Genomic DNA, 21,390 nt, shown 5'->3' on the forward strand with positions numbered 1-21,390 from the left:
AAAACAACAGAGTTGGAGACTCCCCAGGGATGCCTTCCAAAACTATTTGAAACGCAATGATTCTACCTTCCCGACACCCAGCTCCTCCCTTTCTGGGTTACCAGATTCAGCCATAAACTAGACTCAGTTTAAAACAATACTATAGGGAGGCAGAAGACAAGGGACAAAGTTCTATAGTTTATCAACAGGTCTGATTAATATTCACCTGCCACAGCCAATCTGGGGAGATGGCCCAATGTCTGCCACCATGTGACCCTTTCAACCGTGGCTGTTACCACTGACATAGGGTTGTCATGCAATATTTGGGACATATTATACTAAAAAATTATTTGTTTCCTATCTGAAGTTCAAATGTCACTGGCTATCCTGTTTTTTTATTTGCTAAATCAGGCAACTCTACCATGAGGGTAACAGTCAGACAATTAGGTTACTGTTTCCCCCCAAATTCACAAACCACTAACTCTAAAACCAGGAGCAAATCCAGGTTTTGATGGGTCTGAAGATTTGAAGTGACTCTTTAAGAATAAGAATACGAAATTACGAATGCCAAATTAGACATGAACATGAATATTTAGAATGAGAAAATAAGTTATATTTGTAAGCTTTATAGAAATATATGAGCCCTCTCATGATAAGTCCACTTTAACCAAAATACTTAACAACTTTCCGTGGGAATTATCCTGAAATGATGATGCCAAAAATTGCCCACAGGAAAACTATTCATCAAAATCAAAGAAGGTGAAAAAAAAAAAGACAAGCTTTGGCATCCAAACAGTCCTCCCAGGTTCGCAGCGGAGCCCTGGTCACTTTCTAACACCAGCGCCAGGAAGCAAGTGGCCACAAAAGCCCCTCGCAAGGGTGCGCCCTCCAGTGGAGGGATGAAGAAACCTCACCGCTACAGGCTAGTCCACAGGCACTCCGTGAAATTAGACGTTATCAGAATCCACTGAACTTCTGATTCGCAAACTTCCTTTCCAGCATCTGGTGCAGCAATTGCTCAGGACGTCAAAACAGATCTGCGCTTCCAGAGCGCAGCTATTGGTGCTTTGCAGGAGGCAAGTGAGGCCTGTCTGGTTGGCCTTTCTGAACACACCAATCTATGTGCTCTCCATGCCAAATGGGTAACAAGCCAAAAGACATCCAGCTAACACGCCGCATACGTGGAGAACGTGCTTAAGAATCCATCATGATGGGAAAACATTTCATTCTCAAAAAAAAAAAAAAATTCTATTCTTGTTATTGGTAGTTCTGGACGTTAGATATTTTTTTTTCCTCCATGGGGTCAAAAGGTACCTAAGTACATGATTTTTTTTTTTTTTTTTTTTTTTTTTGAGACAGAGTCTCACTTTGTTGCCCGGGCTAGAGTGAGTGCCATGGCGTCAGCCTAGCTCACAGCAGCCTCAAACTCCTGGGCTCAAGCAATCCTACTGCCTCGGCCTCCCGAGTAGCTGGGACTACAGGCATGTGCCACCATGCCCGGCTAATTTTTTCTATATATATTTTAGTTGTCCATATAATTTCTTTCTATTTTTAGTAGAGACGGGGTCTCGCTCTTGCTCAGGCTGGTCTCGAACTCCTGACCTTGAGCGATCCACCCGCCTCGGCCTCCCAGAGTGCTAGGATTACAGGCGTGAGCCACCGCGCCCGGCCCTAAGTACATGATTGCAAAGTAGAAAAAACAGGGAACAGAAATCAGGTATTGGCAGTTTTTCCATTTTCACTTGTGTATGAATTTTTAATATAAATGCGGAATGTGAAGCATTAATACAAGTCAAAATGTTTCAGTGAACAAGTTTTAGCAGCAGTTCAACTTTATAACAACTATAAATAAACCTGTTAAATTTTTAAAACAAGTAAATTTCTTACTGACAGCAAACAAAAAAACCGTCCTCCCAAATATCTATTTTTATAATCATTATTTTCAAAAGTTGTAACCTTACTTTTTCGTAACAGAGCCATGTGTGTTCACGTGGGAAAGAACCGTGACCTGTGGATTAAAGAATAAAATTTTGTTTAAAAGAGAATCAATTCAAAAGTCATCCAAAGTGTTAAGGACTGTGCCTTCTTTGAAAGTCTGATATACTCGTGAAGTGTGTGATCATTCTTTATTGCTCTAAATCTAAACTTTTGGAAACAAAATAAATATAGCCCACCTCCTCAAAAGTGATTCCTCTGGCTGAACAAACCTTACTAAGCATCCCCAAGAGCTAATCTTTTGTATTCAGGGTTTTTTAAATCTTTTCCAAAAAGAGCTCTGTCAGCCTTCTGGGTGAGCAGAGCAGATGGCACCAACTGGAAAAAGAATCACACAAGAAGGTCTCCTTGATCTGAGATATCAACCCCGATGCTGTCTAGCTTCTGTATTTTCAGGAATCCCTCAGAAGGGCATACTTCGTACTCCATTCATTCAGGCAGTATTTATATACTGAGATTCTACTCAAAGTCCAGCACTGAGCTACATACTGGAGATGCACCATGAACAAAATAGCCCTGGTCCTGATGCTCCTGGAGCTTTTAGACCAGTGGGGGAAACATATCAAAACATAACAAATAAAATGATTAGATTATAGTAAGTGTTACGAAGGAAACAATGGAGGTGTTGGGATAAAGACTAATGAGGTGGAGAGTGCATTTGGAAGAGAAACCAGGAAAAGCCTCACGGAGGAGGTGGCATTTGGTGGGAAGGAAGAGCAGGAGCCATCAAGTGGAGAACATGCAGAGGAGCACTCCATGCAGACGGAACAGCAAATGCAAAGGCCCTGTGGCCAGAAAGAGCTCTGAGTATTCTAGGAATAGCAAGAAGGTCAACGTGGCTGGAACATAGTGTGCCAAGGGAGAGACTGGGGCCGAAAGAGGCTGGGGAGGTAACCAAAGGGCTTGATACTACAGTGCCTGGAGAGAAGTTTGGATTTTATTTAAAATCCATTTAACCCGCTCCATCAGTCTTTGACTTCATTAAAGCCCTAAAGCTCTGTTTTTCAAACATTCCCACGGAAATTCTGATGATAAAGGAGAGTGAATACTCAACATCATCCACACTGAGCCCAAAATATCTTTTAAATTTCTTGTTTTACCTTCAAATTCATGTGAACTCTGCAAGAATGTAGTGGAAAAAGAATCCCTTCTTTAATTGCTGGCAGAGTTCCCATCAGGGAGAAAACTGTCTTTGTTATGAAAGCAAAGTCTTTTGTGCTGAGGTGGGTTGGCAGGGTGAGAGCAGGAGAAAGATAAACAGGTGTGAATAAAGGAAGGGTGAACGGGAATCCTGGGGTTGGCTGCACCCCGAAAAGAAATGTTATTAGGGGAGAAGAAAGAGTCCAAGAGAACTTATTTCCCTACAGCAGGCAGATGGGCCCTAGGGACTTTTCAAAACTGGGATGTCCACAGTCCTCTGCCATGCTCTGCACCTTCTAACCCCCAGCCCACCTCCATGCTGCTCTTCCCAATAGACCCAGACATGTGTCCATGTTGGACGTGCAGGACAGGGGCCAGATGCAACTGAAACAGAAAGTTCCAAGGGCACTGGAAGTGAGAATGTAAGCCATCAGGAATTTGCAGAATTTTTGAGGGGACATTGGGGATGGGGGAAACATAAACCAATTATATATGAATCTCCATATCTATGGCAGATGGCAAGGGTCTTAACCTTTTTTGTGTCCTGAGTCTCCTGGCAGTCTGGTAAAGCCCACAGACCCCTTCTCAGAATAATATTTTTAAAAGCTTTTAAAAAATACATTGTATTATAAAGAAAACCAATGACAGAATTTTAAGGAAAAGAAAGCCATCAGAATATTGGGGCGGGGGCAGGGGGGCGGTGCTGGGAAAGATTTGTGATATAGCAGTATAAGTACTTCTTTATTAAGTAAAAAGACCTATTAGCAGGTATAATAAATACTGTAATTTGAAGTAGTGATGAACTTAAAAAATTGTGAGATATCTATAACTGTAATGTAATGTGAAAATATCTGATTTCTACTATAACAAAGGTATAGAAAGCGCAGTTATGACTGTTACTACTGTGGTTTGTTGTCTACAATTTTTTTTTTTTTTTTTTGAGACAGAGTCTCACTCTGTTGCCCAGGCTAGAATGAGTGCCGTGGCGTCAGCCTAGCTCACAGCAACCTCAAACTCCTGAGCTCAAGCGATCCTCCTGTCTCAGCCTCCCGAGTAGCTGGGACTACAGACATGCACCACCATGCCCAGCTAATTTTTTCTATATATATATTTTTAGCTGTCCATATAATTTCTTTCTATTTTTTTAGTAGAGATGGGGGTCTCGCTCTTGCTCAGGCTGGTCTCGAACTTCTGAGCTCAAACGATCCACCCACCTCGGCCTCCCAGAGTGCTAGGATTACAGGCGTGAGCCACCACGCCCGGCCCTGTTGTCTACAATTACAATAGAAGAGAACACTCAATTCCAATTAGAGGTTAGTGAAAATAAAGATGTAATTTTTTCTTATCTATGAACATGAACCCTTTGAAATTTATCCTTGCACCTTTGAGGGTCTGTGCACTCCAGGTTAAAGGTTAGAACTCCTGAGATGGGTTGACTCAACTGATACAGCGTTTAAGATGCCACAGAAGAGTGATGTTTTAAATGTTTTACCCTCTAGAAAAACCGCTCCTCTGGGAAGATTTTCCAGATTCGTCCTGTGGCTTTTTGTAGCCCCAGGCTCACCACAATGATACTCTAGGGCTGCGGTCCCCACCCCCTCGCCCCCGCCCCGCCCCGTGGACGCATAGGGTCATGGTCTGCTAGGGACCGACTACAGAGCTCCGTCCCGGCCACTCCTTCCCACCCCGCGCCATGCCACCCCGCATTGCCCCATCCATGGAAAAACTGTCTTCCATGAAACCAGTCCCTGGTGCCAAAAACTCTGGGGACCTCTGCTAGGGGACATGCACTGCAGGATGAGAAACTGGTCCCAGGCAAACGTCAGGAGAGGGCAGACTGACTTCAAGGGATAGGGCACACAAATGGAAAGAAAGGGAGCCCTCAAGGGAAGGCTGAGATAGATCTGGGATAAGATGTGCCCGTTTTGCGTTGCTGTACTATTTGAAGTAATTAAAATACCCATCTTCTTGCAACTTCATCTAGCCCAATATTGAAAAGCCCTTCTGCCTCTGTATTGAAGATTACAGAAAATAAAGGGAGAGGCCAGGACACAGAAATGTGGGGACTTTTCAGTCGATATTCTTACTGGGCTTATATTGAACATATTTAATAACCAATATGGCCCTTGATGCCAGTCAGTCAAATGGGTACTAGCTATAAACGGCTGGAACAGATTCACAGGTGTATTCTGACAAACAAACAGCAGTTCTGGCATCTACAGAGCGTCAAATCATGCAAACGTATTATCTATTCAAACAAATAAGTACAAGAGATTCTACACACACACACACACACACACACACACACACACGATGCATTATGTTCTGGTAAGCAACAAGAGCCATAACTGTTATATCATCAACCATTCTCATATTCTATCAGGCCAAATTTTTTACATGAAGTCCTTGGCTTCGCATGAGACAAATTCAGGACAAATTCTAAGAGGGCTATCAACCACATGTATTCTAGGAATGACTTCTTTTAACAAAAGAGCCCAACTGCTTCTTCAGAGAATAAAGAATTGGCCTAGGAGAACTATTTTTCTGCCAAGGGATTTGAGACATGCTGACAAGGTAATTTCTTTGTGAACTTCTGGATTTCCACAGATTTTCTACTGTGAACTTCCATAATTAGAAGGAATGCTTCACTCAGGAAAACATAAATGGTGCTGTCTGATAAACACTCCGTATACCTGATTTGATTTTTGTTTTAAATAGACTTCCTTCCTGTGACACGTTTACTAAAAGCATATTAGTAAGTCAGCTTCCAGATTTGACTTACTGATTTTTAAGTTTTTAAAAATTTATGTATATTAGAATTTACTTTTTGGTTATATAGTTTTATGAATTTTAACACTCGCTTAGAGTCTTATAACCACCACCGTAAATGGGATAGAGAACAATTTCAACGGTCTCAAAGAATTCCCTTGTGCTGCCCTTTTGTATAAGAGTTAGACCCTGCCCGACACCTAGCCCTGGGCAACCACTGACCTGTTCTCTGTCTCTACAGTTTTGCTTTTTCCAGAACGTCATTAAATGAAATTATACAGAACGTAATCTTTTGAGCCTCTCTTCTTTCACTTAGCATGATGCATTTGAGATTCATGCTTGCTGTTGCCTGAATCAACAGTTTGTACCTTTTTATTGCTGAATAGTATTCCATTACATAGATATACTACAATTTATTTATCCATTCACCCACTGAAGGACATTTGGGTTGTTCTCAGTGTTCTGTGATTATAATGTTTCTGTAAACACTTGTTTACAGGCTTTTGTGTGAATATAGGGAAAATATCCAAAAGTAGCATTGCTAGGTCATTTGGTAGATATATGTTTAACTCTATAAGAAACTGTCAATCTGTTTTCCTGAGTGGAAAAATAAGATTTTCATCTTGCAAACCTACCAGCAAGGCAAGAGAGTTCCAGTTGTTCTGCATTCCTGCCAGCACTTGGCATTGTCAGTATTTTTGATTTTAGCTATTCTAACAAGTGTATTGCATTGTGATTTTAATTTGCATTTTCCTAATGACTACTCATGTTGAACATCTTTTTACGTGTTTGTCATCCATATATGGTAAAGTATCTTTTTAAATCTTTTGCCTATTTTTATAGGATTATTGTTTTCTTATTTTTGAGTTTTGAGAGCTATTTATACCTTCTAGATACAAGTTCTTTGTTGGATATGTGATTTGCAAATGCTTTCCCCCAGTATGTGGCTTGTCTTTTCATTCTCTTAACAAAGAATTTTGCAAAGCAAAAGTTTTTAATTTTGATTATGTCAAATTCATCAATTTTTTTCTTTTATGGATCATGCTTTTGGTGTCATATCTAAGAACTTTTGGCCTAACTCAAAGTCACAATGAGTTTCTCCTATGTTTTCTTCTGAAAATTTTATAGTTTTGAGTTTTACATTTACATTTTGAATTAATTTTTGCATATGGTATGATGTATAGATTAAACTTTATCTTTTAGCATATGGATATACAGTTGTTCCAGGACCATTTGTTGAAGACTGTCATTTCCATGGAATTGATTTTTTTTTTTCTTTACTATTTTGTTCCAATTTCAGAGTGTCCAGAGAGGACTTAGAATCTGGCAAGGAGTTTGAATCCAGAGGATGAATAGTATCCCAAAGAAGAGAAAGAGGGAGCAACACAGGTTTGGGATTCTCTCCTACACTTTCTACAAAAATGAACGTAGATCTGGGTAGCCATCAGTGGTTAAAAAGTGAGCTATATCATCAACTAAATATTCAATAATGTTTTCACAGAGTAATACCAGGATCAAGGAGGCAAGAAAAGGGCTGATCCCTCATGAAAAAGTTTCAACCAAACATTTTCCCATATTCAAATCCTATCTTTTCACTATATTCTGAAGTATTTTATTTGTGCTCTTAAATCAAGAAAGCTAACAAACTCTGCACTCAAAATACACTTGTTATGACTCTGCTACCTGGTTTTCCTAGTTTATAATTTATTAATATCTATCTATATGCTTATGACAATACCTTCGATTTTCATTAGGAGAGGCAGTGAGCATTAAGAGAAGCAAAGGATAGCAGGGCAGATATGGTGAAAAAATAAAGTTTAACCATAATTAATTCTAAATGAGGCGGGGCATGGTGGCTCACACCTATAATCCTAGCACTTTGGGAGGCCGAGGCAGGAGGATGGCTTGAGGCCAGGAGTTAGTGTGAGAACAGCCTGAGTAACATAGTAAGACCTCATAGAAAGAAAAGAGAGAAAGAAAGAAAGAAGGAAGGAAAGGAAGGAAAAGAAAGAAAGGAAGGAAATTAGCTGGACATTGTTGTGAGTGCCTATAGTCCCAGCTATTTGGGAAGCTGAGGCAGGATTCCTTGAGCCCAGGAGTTTGAGGTTGCAGTGAGCTATGATGATGCCACTGCACTCTAGCCTGAGCAACAAAGCAAGAGATCCTGTCTCCGAAAAAAAAAAAGAAAAGAAAAAAGAAAAAATTCTAAATGACAAAATTCATTTTGGTCTAAAATGTAAACTTAAATTTTGTCCACATTTGTATATTCATTCACTTGTTTGTGACATTTGCCAATCACCCCATGAGCTGGAAACTGATTTCCTTTATCTTAAAAAAAAAAAAAAAAAGTTAATTTGCCATAAAAAAATAATTTGTCTTGAAAATTCGAAGTTTACTTTGAAATTAAGTCGATCCTTCTTAATTATGGTCCTTCAAAGGAACTTTTGAATTTCAAGTTTGACTGGAGGCTGCAGACAGCAAACCAGGAACAATAAGCTTTAGAAACTAGCAACACGACAGAGACAGCCAGCGGGAAGCAATCAAGAAAAGCAGGATATCATAGTACCCCAGGGTTTAGTGAACCGAAGTGTAGTGAGAATGTGTTGGCAGTGATCTAGGAAAACTCTTCAACAGAGATTGTATTCAAGTCTTTAATGCACTGTACACAACCTGCTACAATATTCCTTTTCCTTTCCAAGGATATGGACTACACACCCAGAAGCTCTGAGTGCATTTGCAGCAGCCCGTCTCTTCCCCTCTATTTGGGAGAGAATTGGGTCAAAACAGCACCTTATTTAGGATTCTTCTGAGATAGAATTTCAGGTAATTTTTTAATCCATTTACGATTTTAGGTGATATGCATTTATCTAACTTTTGGGGATGATGGAAGCCTAGAATGGTCTTTGGCCATATGTCCCTCCTCCCTTTCCGTGAAGGAAGCCATCTGGTACCAGGGGAGAGAAACAGGTGAAGACCAGAGGAAAGCTGAGCTCTGAGCTTGAGTCCCTGAGGCCAGCCCCTCCCTGGGTGTTCCAGTTACTCAAGCCAATAACATCTCCTTTTTTTCCTTGAACTGCTTTGATATGAGGTTCAGTTTCTTGCAAACAAGAGTCCTTACAAATAAGTTTGCTGTGGCCAGAATGGTGTGGATAAACGGGGAGAAGTCTGCAGGGGCCAGATAATAATAATAGCTACCATATATTAAAAGGTTAATTTTTACCCAGCTCTAGGCTGGCCATTTAGGTACATCATCTCCTTTAAATCTTACACAATAGCTTTCAGGTGGATATGTTACTATCTCCACATTTCAAATGAGGAAATTGTGGCTCAGAGATCTCTGTTTTAGTAATTGGCTCAAAATCACATAGCTAATAAATGGTGGAGCAGGGATTGGAAATCAGAGCTCCTGAAAGCCCTTTAACCACAAGATTTTGGAGTTTTTAAAGGGCCGTTGTGGCTACACCAGGGACTAGGTGAGTTGGGCTCCAGGTGACAGATCTCACTGTGTGTTGATGAAGTTTCAAAGCTCACAGGCCAGGTTGATCTTCTCTCCCCTGCATGCTCAAGTTACTATAACTGCGAGACCATGCCAGAGGCAGGGAAATGGTAAGACTCATCTGAAACGGGGCTCTTCTTTCCCTGTCCAGCACATTACCAACTCTGAAATCTCTTAAAGATGAAACAAGAGGCTCCAGAAAACTGATAATGGCTCATCTAATTGGCAAGGCACAGCAGTGGTAAGCCAAGGAGGGAAGTTTCTGAAGCAGATTGTTGTAGGAAATCCTAAGCCACATGGCAAGAATGGAGTCCTTGAGAAGCATGTAGTTCCAAAAGAAAGGCTGCTTAAAAATAAATTAATTAACATATATGTATAATATATGTGTGTGTATCTAAATAATTGCATAGAGATTCAGCATGCCTGAATTGCATCCTCCTCTCCCTCTTTACAATTTCATTTCATCTCTGCTGGTGGCACTTTCTGGGTTTCAAGAGAAATCCCAAATGGGGAAAAGATAAAAACTGACTCAAGGCACCAGAATCTAGTGGAAATCCTTTTCTAACATCGTGGAGTACTGCTTGGAACACGGGCTTTGGAATCAGACATACCTGGGTTCAAATCCTAGCTCCACTGTATATGGAAACTTAAGAATCCTCACTTATAAAATGACTGTAATGCCATTTTGCAACCACTATGTTAATAACTAATTCAGGCAAAACAGGTCAATGAATGCTAAAATGATTTGAAGGCAGTCATAGAGAAAAGGGAACCCTTATACGTATGTTGCTGATGGGAATGTAAATTAGTACAGCCATTATGGAAAACAGTGGGGAGGTTTTTCAAAAAATTAAAAATACAGCCACCATATGATCCAGCAATTTCACTTCTGGGGATACATACACAGGAAATAAAATCAGTGTCTCCAGGAGATACTGCACTCCCATGTTCGCTGCAGCATTGTTCACAGTATGCACGGCAGTAAGACATACACACACAATGAAATATTGTTCAGCCTTAAAAAAGAAGGAAATCCTGCCATTTGTGACAACATGGGTGAAAATGTAGGACATTATGCTACATGAAATCAACCAGGCATAGAAAGACAAATACTGCATGATGTCATATACGGAATGTAAAAAAGTCAAGCTCATAATAGAAGGGTGGCTCCAAGGGATGGGATGGGCGGGGGCTGGGGAAATGTTGGTCCAAGGGTACAAACTTGCAGTTATAAAATCAGCAAGTTCCGCAGACCTAATGTACAGCATAGTACAGGTAAATAATAATGTATTGTATACTTTAAAAATTGTATATGTTCAAAGAATACAATGTGACGTTTTGATATACACATTATGAAATGATTACCGCAACAAGCTAATTAACAGATCTATCACCCTCACATAGTTACCTTTTGTGTGCGTGTGGTGTGTATGTGTGGTGAGAATATTTAAGATATACTCTCTTGGCAGATTTCATTTGTCAGTTATACCTCAGTAAAGTTTAAGAAAACAAAAAACAAAAAAAACCTTTATTTTAAGAACTAAAATTCTATTAAAATGTTCTTAGCAATCACTTTCTACCATTTTAATTATTTTACAAATATTTATGAGAATATTATTGCTTCCTTGAAAATTATTTATGCCTGTACAATTGCTATCTTTGAGAACAGGATCTACATTTCACTCACTCCAAATGAGTCAGATTAACTATACATCTCCTTGAAATAAAAAAACAACAGACTGAAAAACTAAGCATCCATTTTCCAAGTACTATGAGACTTGAGAGCCCAGGGTACTTTTTAGCTTTTTAGATGCTGTATTGTAACTTTACTGGCTATAAATTTGGAAGTGCAGAATTCTTTTATTGAATATGAGAGGAGATATTTTATTTTTTAAATATACAAAAGTGGCGAATCAGCACTGTTTCCTGGCAAGGAGTTAGAAATGTTGCTATTAGAATGTAAATATGGAGGTAACTAGTTAAAAATGCTAAGAGGGGATAAGGGCTCAACTCAGTACAAGAAAGTAATTAGGATGGCTCCGTTGGCATTTCATTCATTCATTCAACAAACTTTTACTGAGCCTCTACTAATATACCAGGCAAGAGAGAGTCAACTGTAAGTCCCCAGTTAGTCCACATTTGGGGGAAGGGAGGGGAGGACACAGGTAAATATGCAACAACAGTGCAGTGTGCTTAGATGTCTTGGAAGATGTAAGCACAGGGTACTGTTTGAGCATCAATGAGGGGCACCTGACCCAGATTGTGGGGCTCAGGGAAGGGCCCTGGTCTCTATCAAACTGTACCAAAATACTTCATTTGTGCTTGTGTTTCCTTATTAGAAGGCAAACTCCTTGAGGACAGGGACTACATCTTAATCATTTCTGTATTTCCAGTTCTTAGCAAATATTTGGCACTTGGTATTGTGGCAGCCTGGATGGCTGGCTGATCCAACAGCTCTTCCCGTCCTTTTTCCCTTGCCCATTTCCGCAAGGCAGACAGGAAAATGTAAATATAGACTTTACCCACCTCCTTTGCAGCTAGTAGTAGCCGTGTGATACAGATCTGCTCAGAGACCTAAGTGAAAGTCTGCTGGGGACATCTGGGAAAGATTTTGCTTTCTGGATAAAGTGACAACTCCTCCTCCTTCCTGCCTTGCATGGGGTCATAATAGCTGGAGCTGGGCAGCCACCTTGAGACTATGAGGGAGAGGTCAAGAGCTGCACAGAATGGCCAGCCCTGACGTCACCAAACTGCTGAATCAATGCCATCAATACCCACCTCCTCCAGACTTTTTGTCATGTGGGAAAAAATCAATCCGTGTGTGTTTAAGCTGCTGCAAATTTATTTCTGGTACTCAAGGTCAAAAGCACTCTAGTAGATTAAGTAGGTGCTCAAGAAATGTTTGCAGAACCAAACTCCTGGATGTGAGTAAGCTGACTGTGTGGAGTTGCCAGAGGGGTCAGACCAGGTTGTGAAGACGTAGAAACCGATAAGGAAAGTTAGGGATGAAGAGCCAGGGAGCTGAGGGAATGATGTGGACATCTTAAGAATGTGTACAGTAGGAGGCAGAGACCTGGAGCCAAGAGAAACTGGAATGTCTGGAGCAGAGTCTGGGAGAGAATCTTCTGGGTTAACAAGGTTCTGGCACATGAGGAAATCAGGGCCGAGGTGTGGGGCTGGCTCAGACCACCTGGCCACTCTCTCCTCCCTCACTCACTTCCCATAGTGGCCGGGGGACTCCACGCCTGCCCCCCTTTCCTCCGCCTGACAGCTCACCCAGTCTCTCCCTCTGGCTGCTCCTACCTCCAGAACTTCTCAATGTTGGAACACCTCAGCGCTCAGGCCCTCATTTCTTCTCTTCTCTCTAAACTCCCTCCTTAGACTTGATTCTGCCTCATGGCTTTAAATACTATCTATATATTGACAACTCCCAAATTTCTGTCTCCAGCCCAGGCCTCTTACATGGACTCCAGACCCCTGAACCCACAGGCCACTTGGCATCTCCACTTGAAGGCATCCACATGTTCAAATCCGAGCTCCTGGTATTCCCCCAAAATACCTCCCATAATCTTCCTTGTTAAATGACTCCGTTTTTCTAACTGTTCCAACAAAAAATAAACTTAGCGTTATCCCTGATGCCTCTCTGGTTCTCATTCCCCACATACGAACTGACAACAAATCCTGTCGGTTCTGCTTTCAAAATATATCCAGAATTTTCACCACCTCCAATGCCTCCACCCTGGCACCACGCTCCTTTGGCTTATTATTCTGCCTTTGTCTCCCTTAAGTTGATTTTCAACAAAACAGCCAGAGTGAGCCTATTAAAATATGAGTCAGATTGTGCTGTGTTCAAAACCCTCTAAGGCCTTCCTGTCTCTCTCAGAGTAAAAGCCGAAGTCCCTATGGCGCCCAATCATATGACCTCGCATGATCACACTGGCCTCCTTGCCAGACAGACTCCTGCCTCAGAGCCTTGCCACGTGCTGCTCCCTCCATCTGGAATGCTCTGTGCGGATATCCACGTGGCTTGCCCCCTGGCTTCCCTCAGACTCTTAGTCAAAAGCGCCCAACCCCAGCCATTCACATACGGCCTCTCCTCGGCAATCGCCATCGTCAACACACTGCCTGCCTTATCACTGGCTTACACCTGCCCTCCGAATAACAGATCATAAACTCCAGGAAGGCAGGGCATTTTGTCTGTTTTGTTCATTGCCAGATACCCAGCCCCTAGACAAGTGCCTGGCAATATAAGCCCTCAAAAAATATTTATGGACTGAAGGGATGAACGTACAACCTTCTCCTCTAGGATGCTGCACAAGTATCTCAAACCTCCTATGTTCACAACTAAAATCAGCACCTCCCCTACAGAAACTCCTCCTCCGGGTTCTCTGATCATCCTCTTCAACTTCTCCCTTCTGCTTCCTCATTCAACCAATCGCTGAGTTCTACTAATTACACCTCCCACCTGGCCTTGCAGCCTCTGGAATTTTTGCCCCCTTCCCCCACCCCTTCTCCCTCCCCTCCCCCCCCCTTTCCCCAATCCATCATTGGCATAACTGCCATAGTGGCTCTTTTTGTTGTTCAATAGTTATATCAAGTTAATTTGAAACACATATAAGGTTGAGTAACCTTAATTTTTTGCTCAATTTTCCTTTTCCTCTTTTCCTTGAAACATTTCAAATCTACTGAGAAGTTGAAAGAATATCCCCTTCACCAGATTCATCAATTGCTAACACGTTGCCATATTTGCATAAGTGCTCTCCATATATGCATACTTTTTTGAAGTTGCAGACATTGTGACACTTCACCCCTAAATATTTTAGCATCTCTCTCTTAAAAGCAAGGACATCCTCCTATATAACCACAGTGCCATTATCACACCTAAGAAAAATAACATCAATAACATCATCCAATGAGCAGTCCATATTCAAGTTTCCCCTATTATTCCAGTTTCCCCTATTATTCCAGTATTGTCTTTTATAGTTTGGTTTTATATTTTTAGGCTTTTATGCTCTTGACCAGGCCCACCCCAAACCTCTGCCTTTTTATTTTTCAAGATATTGATTTTTTTTGAAGAATATACACCACTTGTTTTGTAGAATTGCATTAAATGATTTAAAACACAACTCTGAGTGTCCCTTTCTTGCCTAAAGTCCCTTACTAGAATCCCACTACCTAAAGGTGAAGGTCTAAACTTCTTAAGATGACCATTGGTCCTCCAAGCCATGCCCCTGTCCATACTGAACTGCTTCATGGTCAATCTCCAGCCTTCCACTGTCCTTCATACCCAAGTCTATGCTTTTCTTGCCTCTGGATTTTGGCCATGCAGTCCCCTCTGCCTGGAATGCCCTTTCCTCTCCTTCTTCCCCAGGAAGCTGTTACTTGTGCATTAAAGAGGCACCACCTCCTCCAGGAAGCCTCTCCTGATTACCCTGCCTAGGTTCTCCCCTGATGTCCATTCTTATCCCTGCACTCAGTAAACTGTTTTCTCCCATCCAAGTATTAACCAGGCTCCACCCTACTTTGCTTCTGAGATCAGACGAGATCTGGCGCGTTCAAGGTGGCATGGCCATAGACCACAGTTTTCTAGTATCGTGGTGTGCCTGTCTCCTCCACTAGACCAGGAGACCATCAGGAACAGGGACTGTGGCTTACGCACCTCCACCTGCCCCAAGGTGAGAACTCAATAATGTGTGTAGGATCAATGAGAAATAGGAGAGGGAAAGAAAAGGGAGGGGCTCTTGTTGCTCTACTCTTCAATCCCAGAGACTAAGTGGTCAGCATACCCTTCGCTGAGGAAGAAGCCAGAAGGAAGGGAGCTGGTGATGGTAGTGCCATTCCATGAATAAAAGCAGAGGGCTCTGGTCTTCTTATCAGCCTTTCTGTTACCATAATGACAAGGAGCCCCAGAACTGTGCCCCTTGCACCTTTGTAAGCTTTCCTAGGCTGAGTGACTTCCGTGTTGTGGTTTTCCTGTGGTGATAAATAGTTAAGCCGGTAGCATGCAAGAGCTGTAGTACTGTCTCAGGATAGCACAGAGGTGGAGCTGGGAATCACTGCATGCCAGTGGTGGAAGAGGAATTTCCCAGGCAAGAAACTGGATAACAGCAGCTTCAAAAAGCAGAGGGCGGGGGAGGAAGGCTGAGGCTGTAGACCTGCAACTAGGAAGAAAAGCTGAGCTCAGAGAGTTGGTCTGGACCTGAGAAGAGACCAGCAAGTTTAAAAATATGCCCCTGAAAACCTTGCATGGGAAGCTGTTTCAACAGATGCCAAAGAGTTTGGGCCTGTGGCCAAACTTGGAAAGAATGTTTTGAGACCTGGCAGTGATTCAGGGGATTAGCTCTGCCTTAGAAGAAAAGGCAAAAATGGAAAGAGCTCTTCAGAAAAAATACTCCAAAAATAAGAGCCCCTAAGTTCATTTTACATGCCAGCTCTGATCAGTTGGTAGGGGCTTTCAGGACTGCTGAATTGAGAAGAAAGCTAAAGCTATCACCAGATTCAGTTAAAAAGAAAGAAGGAAGGAAAGAAAGAAAGAAGGAAGGAAGGAAGGAAGGAAGGAAGATGAGTGCTATGATTGATTAATCATGTCTGCCATGGGTACAGGTATGCAGTAATAGAAAATGGCCTGGGAATCTAAAGGGAAGATAGGCTGGTACGCTTGTAATCCTAGGACTCTGGGAGGCCGAGGCAGGAGGATTGCTTGAAGTCAGGAGTTCCAGATTGGCCTGAGCAAGAGCAAGACCCTGTCTCTACTAAAAAAAAAAAAAATAGAAATAATTAGCCAGAACTACTCAAAATAGAAAAAGTAGCCAGGTGTGGTGGTGCACGCCTGTAGTCCCAGCTACTCGGGAGGCTGAGGCAGGAGGATGACTTAAGCCCAGGAGTTTGAGGTTTCTGTGAGCTAGGCTGATGCCACCACACTCTAACCCAGGCAACAGAGGAAGACTCTGTCTCAAAAAAAAAAAAAAAAACTAAAAAAAAAAAAAAAAAAAAAAAACGAGGGGAGACAAAAGGGGAGATCCTAAAAGGTACTGTTCAATGACTTAAATATGAAAGGCTGTGTACATTAGTGGAAATATTATAGGCTTTGTCATTAGAGCTGACTTTGAATCCTGGTTCTGCCCAATGTATTAGCTGTGTAATGTTGGGTAATTTACAAAATCCTATCTGAAAAATGGGATCATTCTGCAGATTACATAGAAATTGCCATGCAAGTATTACCTATAATTATTATAACACTCACATAACAATTCTAGGTGCCAGGCATTGTTCTAAGAACTTTGAAAATATTAATTCATTTTATTATCACAATGACCCTACATGGTTATTATCCCCAAAACACTGACAAGGAAACTGAGGCTTACAAAGGTTAAGAGACCTGTCAACAGTCACACGACCAATGAGTGGCAGAGCTAAGATTCAAACCCAGGCAGTCTGGCTCTGAGTACATATTCTTAACCACTTTACTAGTTACTAGAGCCAACCACTTTCCACTGCTGTGACTGCTATCCCTGTGTCAAGCAACTGACATAAGCTCTGTGATTTAACTTAACTCCATAAGACTTGTACCCTGACATTCTCACACACGTAAAACATGTTTAATAGAGCACTTCATCTCACACCAGGTGAGCTAAAGAGTCATGAACAGGACAAGAGTAAGGGGTTGTTCACCTGAAGCAAAGAGAAAGGACAAAATCAGGACTCAGGAGTTTGGCCTCTACCAAAACATGTCTTGCCTTTTTACTTTTTACTCTTTGCTATATAGCATGAAAGGTTTACTCAAAAATCCACCAAAATTCACAGGACAGGTGTACTCCATTCAAGCAGCTACAACAAAATACCATTAACTGGGTGACTTCTAAACAGCAAGCTTTTCATTCTCATAGGTCTGTAAGCTGAGAAGTCCAAGATCAAGGTGTTGGTAAATTCAATGTCTGGTGAGGGCCCACTTTCTGGTTTATAGACGGCACCTTCTAGTTATGTCCTCACATGGTAGAAGGGGTGAACAAGCCCCCTTGGGCCTATTTTATAAGGGCCCTAATCCCATTAGTGATGGCACTACCTTCATGATCTAAAATCACCTCTTCCAAAGCCCCACTTCCTAATACCATCACCTTGGGAATTAGAATTTCAAATTTCAATATGAATTTTTGGGGGGTATGCAAACATTCAGACCATAACAATACAGAAGCAGGACAAGGGAGTCTTTGGTTTGTAAAGAACTTGTTTTGCTTTCTCCTACACTGGAAGGAGGCATTCTTTCACAGAAAGGCTCTAGACCGGGGGTCAGCAATGGCCCCTGGGTCATATCCTGCCTTTCATCAATTTTTGTAAATAAAGTTTTGTTGGGACATAGCCATACTTATTTTTTGTTTTGTCTATGGCTGTTTTACATTACAACAGCACTCCAGCATGAAACTGGAGGTGAAATAGAAAAAGAAACGAAAAAAAACAAAACAAAACATTACAACAGTGCACTCGAATAGTTGCAAGAGAAATCGTATGGCCTATTATCTGGCCCATTGCAGAAAAAGTTTGCTGATTCCTGATCTCTACTTTAGGCCAGATTTTCCATATAACAATAAGGCACACGTGATCAATCTTATGTCCTTAACAAGGAAGAAAAAACAAAGCATCCCTTTGGATATTCTCCAGGGATGTGTAAAGTAGCACGTCCATAAGAGGAACCAAAATGAAAACAAATGTGGTCAGAATAGGATATCCCAGAGTGTGTGCCAAGAAATGTTAATTGACATTATGTGACAAACGGTTCAGGGATCAACTGTTTGGGAACCACTGTGTTAAACAATCTTAGGAGGAGTTCTCTACTGTGAGATTTCTCAGGACCTTTAAAATGCTATTATCCCCTGAGATCTTTAAGAGGGTGTTATAGTTCACACAGCATATTTTTTCCCATGGGACTATGTTCTTCAAAACATTCTTTGGAAAATGTTGAAATAAAACAAGCATTTAGAAGCATGTTCCTTGGGAACTAGAAATGAAAATTATGAGGGCCGTGGCTTAATGAACATGTCTTTCTCTTAACAAGGAAAGAGGAAAAACAAAGAAGAAATAAGGATAGCCAGAGTGGCAGAAAAGAGAGATGTTTAGAGGGAGGAAGGAAGAAAGCATGGCCCTAGAGAGATGACATGTGAGGATATGAGGGACACTTGGATGACCAGTGTGGGAGGGAGCAATGCAGAGGTGTTGCCCAATGCAGGACATGTGGTCCACTCACTGCCGTCATCAGCACCAACAGAGAAAGTAACTTTCCTGAGGTCTCACCACTTTGCAGACCCTGTATTATGTCCTTTATAGACATTACGCCACTTAAATCCCATATTGCAAATGAGGAAATAGAGGTACATGCAAGTTAAGCAATTCACTCAGAGTCAAGCTTATAACACTTCTTAGTGGCAGCACATAGATTCAATCCAGCGAACTTGACCCCAGAGCCCATGTACTCACTACTACATTGCATAAGTCTACTTCTAGCTGCGTTAGAGGGAGAACCAGAATTCCGTTATGTAATACAAAAGGATATTGTACAGAAGTGCAACACCAAAACATCTGGAGAAAAAGGAAAAGACAAAAACCAACCAACCAATATCACTTTGGATATTTGGCTGCACAGGGCAAAACAGCTAGAGGACTCATGTGTTCCCACAGCTCATCCAGATGTTCAGATACCATCATGTTTTCTTTCTCTCTCTCTTTTCACTCTTGTGTTAACTATCCCTTCTTAAGTCATAAGTTATGTATCAGGGTATATCAACTGTAGGGATCGTCCCTGAGCAAGAATTGGCTTGAGCTCAGAGTCAGCGAAGCTGGACGTGCTTCTTGGGTCCAAAGGTCAATGGGGTCCAGACCGCTCCTTGAGGCCAGAAATCAGTGGGTCCAGACAGGGCCCATTGACTGCTGAATGCTTCTTGGAGCTAAAGGTCAATGGCCTATTGAAATAGACAAACTGTTTCCTGTGGCAAATAGCCAAGGTGTGTCTCATTGCCCTGCACGTGGGTAATGAGGTCCAAAGGTTAAGATGCAAACCTTTGCCTTCCCTTGAGCAATTTCCATAAGAAATGGAACATGTCGCCTCCGGGCTCTAAAGAGAGTCACATACCAGGAAGTAGCTGCTGGACAAAAGTTGTATAAAAATAAAGCGACTGCTGCTTTCCATACTGTACTGCAGTCTTTACCGTCTGTGTGTGTCCGTGTGTTTATTTCTGTGTGTCTGTAGGTATGTTTATGTGTTCATCCCCCGTTCTCTAATCGGGCCGCAACATCAACCTTATTCAGTGTATTACACTCGGCTCATACAGTGAAAATAAGACTTTTTTTGAATGTTAAAAAGCATTTTGCAACCCGAGGACTATGACTACTGTATTTACAATAAGCCTCACATAGGTTTCCACAACTGCCAGTTCTTGGGGGGCGGGGGGCGGGGGGTGAGGTGGGGAGGCCCTTAGAACAGCTTCCTAGGACAGATTCTGAAAACATGAATCACAGCTCAATTAAATCATCTGTGGCTCAGAACATATCTGCATTAAAACACTAGCATTTTAGCCACGTCCTAACTGCTGATTTCTATGCTTAAAATCTGATGCAAATAGTAAATCACACTATTTCGCGGGGAGAAGTCGGAATAAACTCAGGTCTGGAAAAGCAGTCCAGGATGTGAAAACCTTGCACGCTGGATTCGTTGCAGATGGCAAGAAAACGGTTCCGCTGGAATGCTACAAATGCGGACTGGGGCAGTTTGTGCGCGACAGTCTGACACCTCTGATTTACTTTCTTGGGTCTGTAGCAAAATAAAGGGCTGCTGCAGGCAGACCAGAGTCAGATGGAAAGACTGCAGGCTGCTCGTAAATTTCGCTATTTACCTGGTGAATGGTGAGGGTAGGGCTTTGGGCTCCTCCGTCCAGAAGAGCTGCAGGGCAGAGCGCTCCAGTCGCGGCCGGCCTTGGGCTGCTGCCCTCACGCTGCTTCGGCTGCTTCTAAGATCCCACTGGAAGTCCCGGAGGGCTGGAGAGAGAGCCTCGAGGCCAATATTACGTTTCCAAAAGAATATTCCTTCCCCCACCCACACCCCGCTTTGCCTGCGTTGACTGCGGAGCGCTCGGGTTTCCTCCACCGCTGCGCAAAGCAGCTGGGAACCCAGGCGTCGCGCTGGCAGAGCGAGGCGGGCCCCAAACCACTTCCAGATGTGCTCGGCTGGCGGCTGGAATCCGCCAACTTCCTCTCGCAGCCTGGTCCAGCAGTCTGCGCGCAAAGCGTTTCGAAAACAAGGCTGTTCTGGAGGAAAGGATTCAAAACCAGAGAAGAGCAAATGCTTAGAGGGGGAATTTCTACCACACGTTGGGTCTAAGGTAGACTTTGAGAGAACAGAAGTGAAAAATAAATTCACACTGAATTTGAAAATCTTCCTGACCACTAGTTTGCGAAATCCCGTAGTCATTAAAATGCTGTTGCCCTCATATTAAAACCCAGATAACAACCACGGTCTCATTCTACCAAGGCAATGATAATGACAAAAGTTTCAAGCTGGAGTGTTTTGTGCCTGAACATAGGGAGGAGTCAGGCAGGGAGCTGACCTCCACAGCAATCTGGGCTGTTCCGTATTTCTGCCACGAATTCTCAGAAACCTGAGAAGTAGTGCCAGCACTGTGCCTGGGATCTGGAATTCATTTCTGCAATGGCCCATCTTCCTAGTTCCCATAAGGAGGACTCCCCCTGCTCGCTGTTTCCTTCTACAGTGGCGCTCTCAGACAGAAATACAATGCAAACTGCACTGTTATTTTCAATTTTCTAGCAGCCACATTGAGAAAAATACAAAGAGGTACAATTTATTTTAATAATTTATTTTATCCAACAAAATATCATTTCAACACACCATCAATATAAAACATCCTCAACAAGACATTTTATGTTCTTTTTTTTAACTAAATCTTTGAAATTTCATGGGTATTTTACATTTGAAGCACATCTCAATCCCAACACTAAATTTCATCAGA

General features: G+C 42.1%; 1 protein-coding gene across 2 annotated transcripts in view; it reads right to left on the bottom strand.

Moving 5' to 3' along the window:
• GLT8D2 (glycosyltransferase 8 domain containing 2) overlaps nt 1–20,936 on the bottom strand; it is a 40,012-nt gene extending 19,076 nt beyond the window's left edge. Inside the window, exons 1-2 of one of the 2 annotated variants that reach the window (XM_069490763.1) lie at nt 20,260–20,936; nt 1,941–1,987 (exon numbers count right to left, since the gene is read on the bottom strand). In XM_069490763.1, coding sequence (XP_069346864.1) covers nt 1,941–1,959 — 19 coding nt within the window. In that variant the 5' untranslated portion in view covers nt 1,960–1,987; nt 20,260–20,936. Of the gene's footprint in view, nt 1–1,940; nt 1,988–20,259 lie in introns of those variants that run through there. The other variant, XM_069490764.1, reaches the window with a different exon arrangement.
• Nucleotides 20,937–21,390: the final 454 nt, after the last annotated feature.

Source organism: Eulemur rufifrons, chromosome 16 (assembly GCF_041146395.1).
Source record: "Eulemur rufifrons isolate Redbay chromosome 16, OSU_ERuf_1, whole genome shotgun sequence".
Classification (NCBI taxonomy): Eukaryota; Metazoa; Chordata; class Mammalia; order Primates; family Lemuridae; genus Eulemur; species Eulemur rufifrons.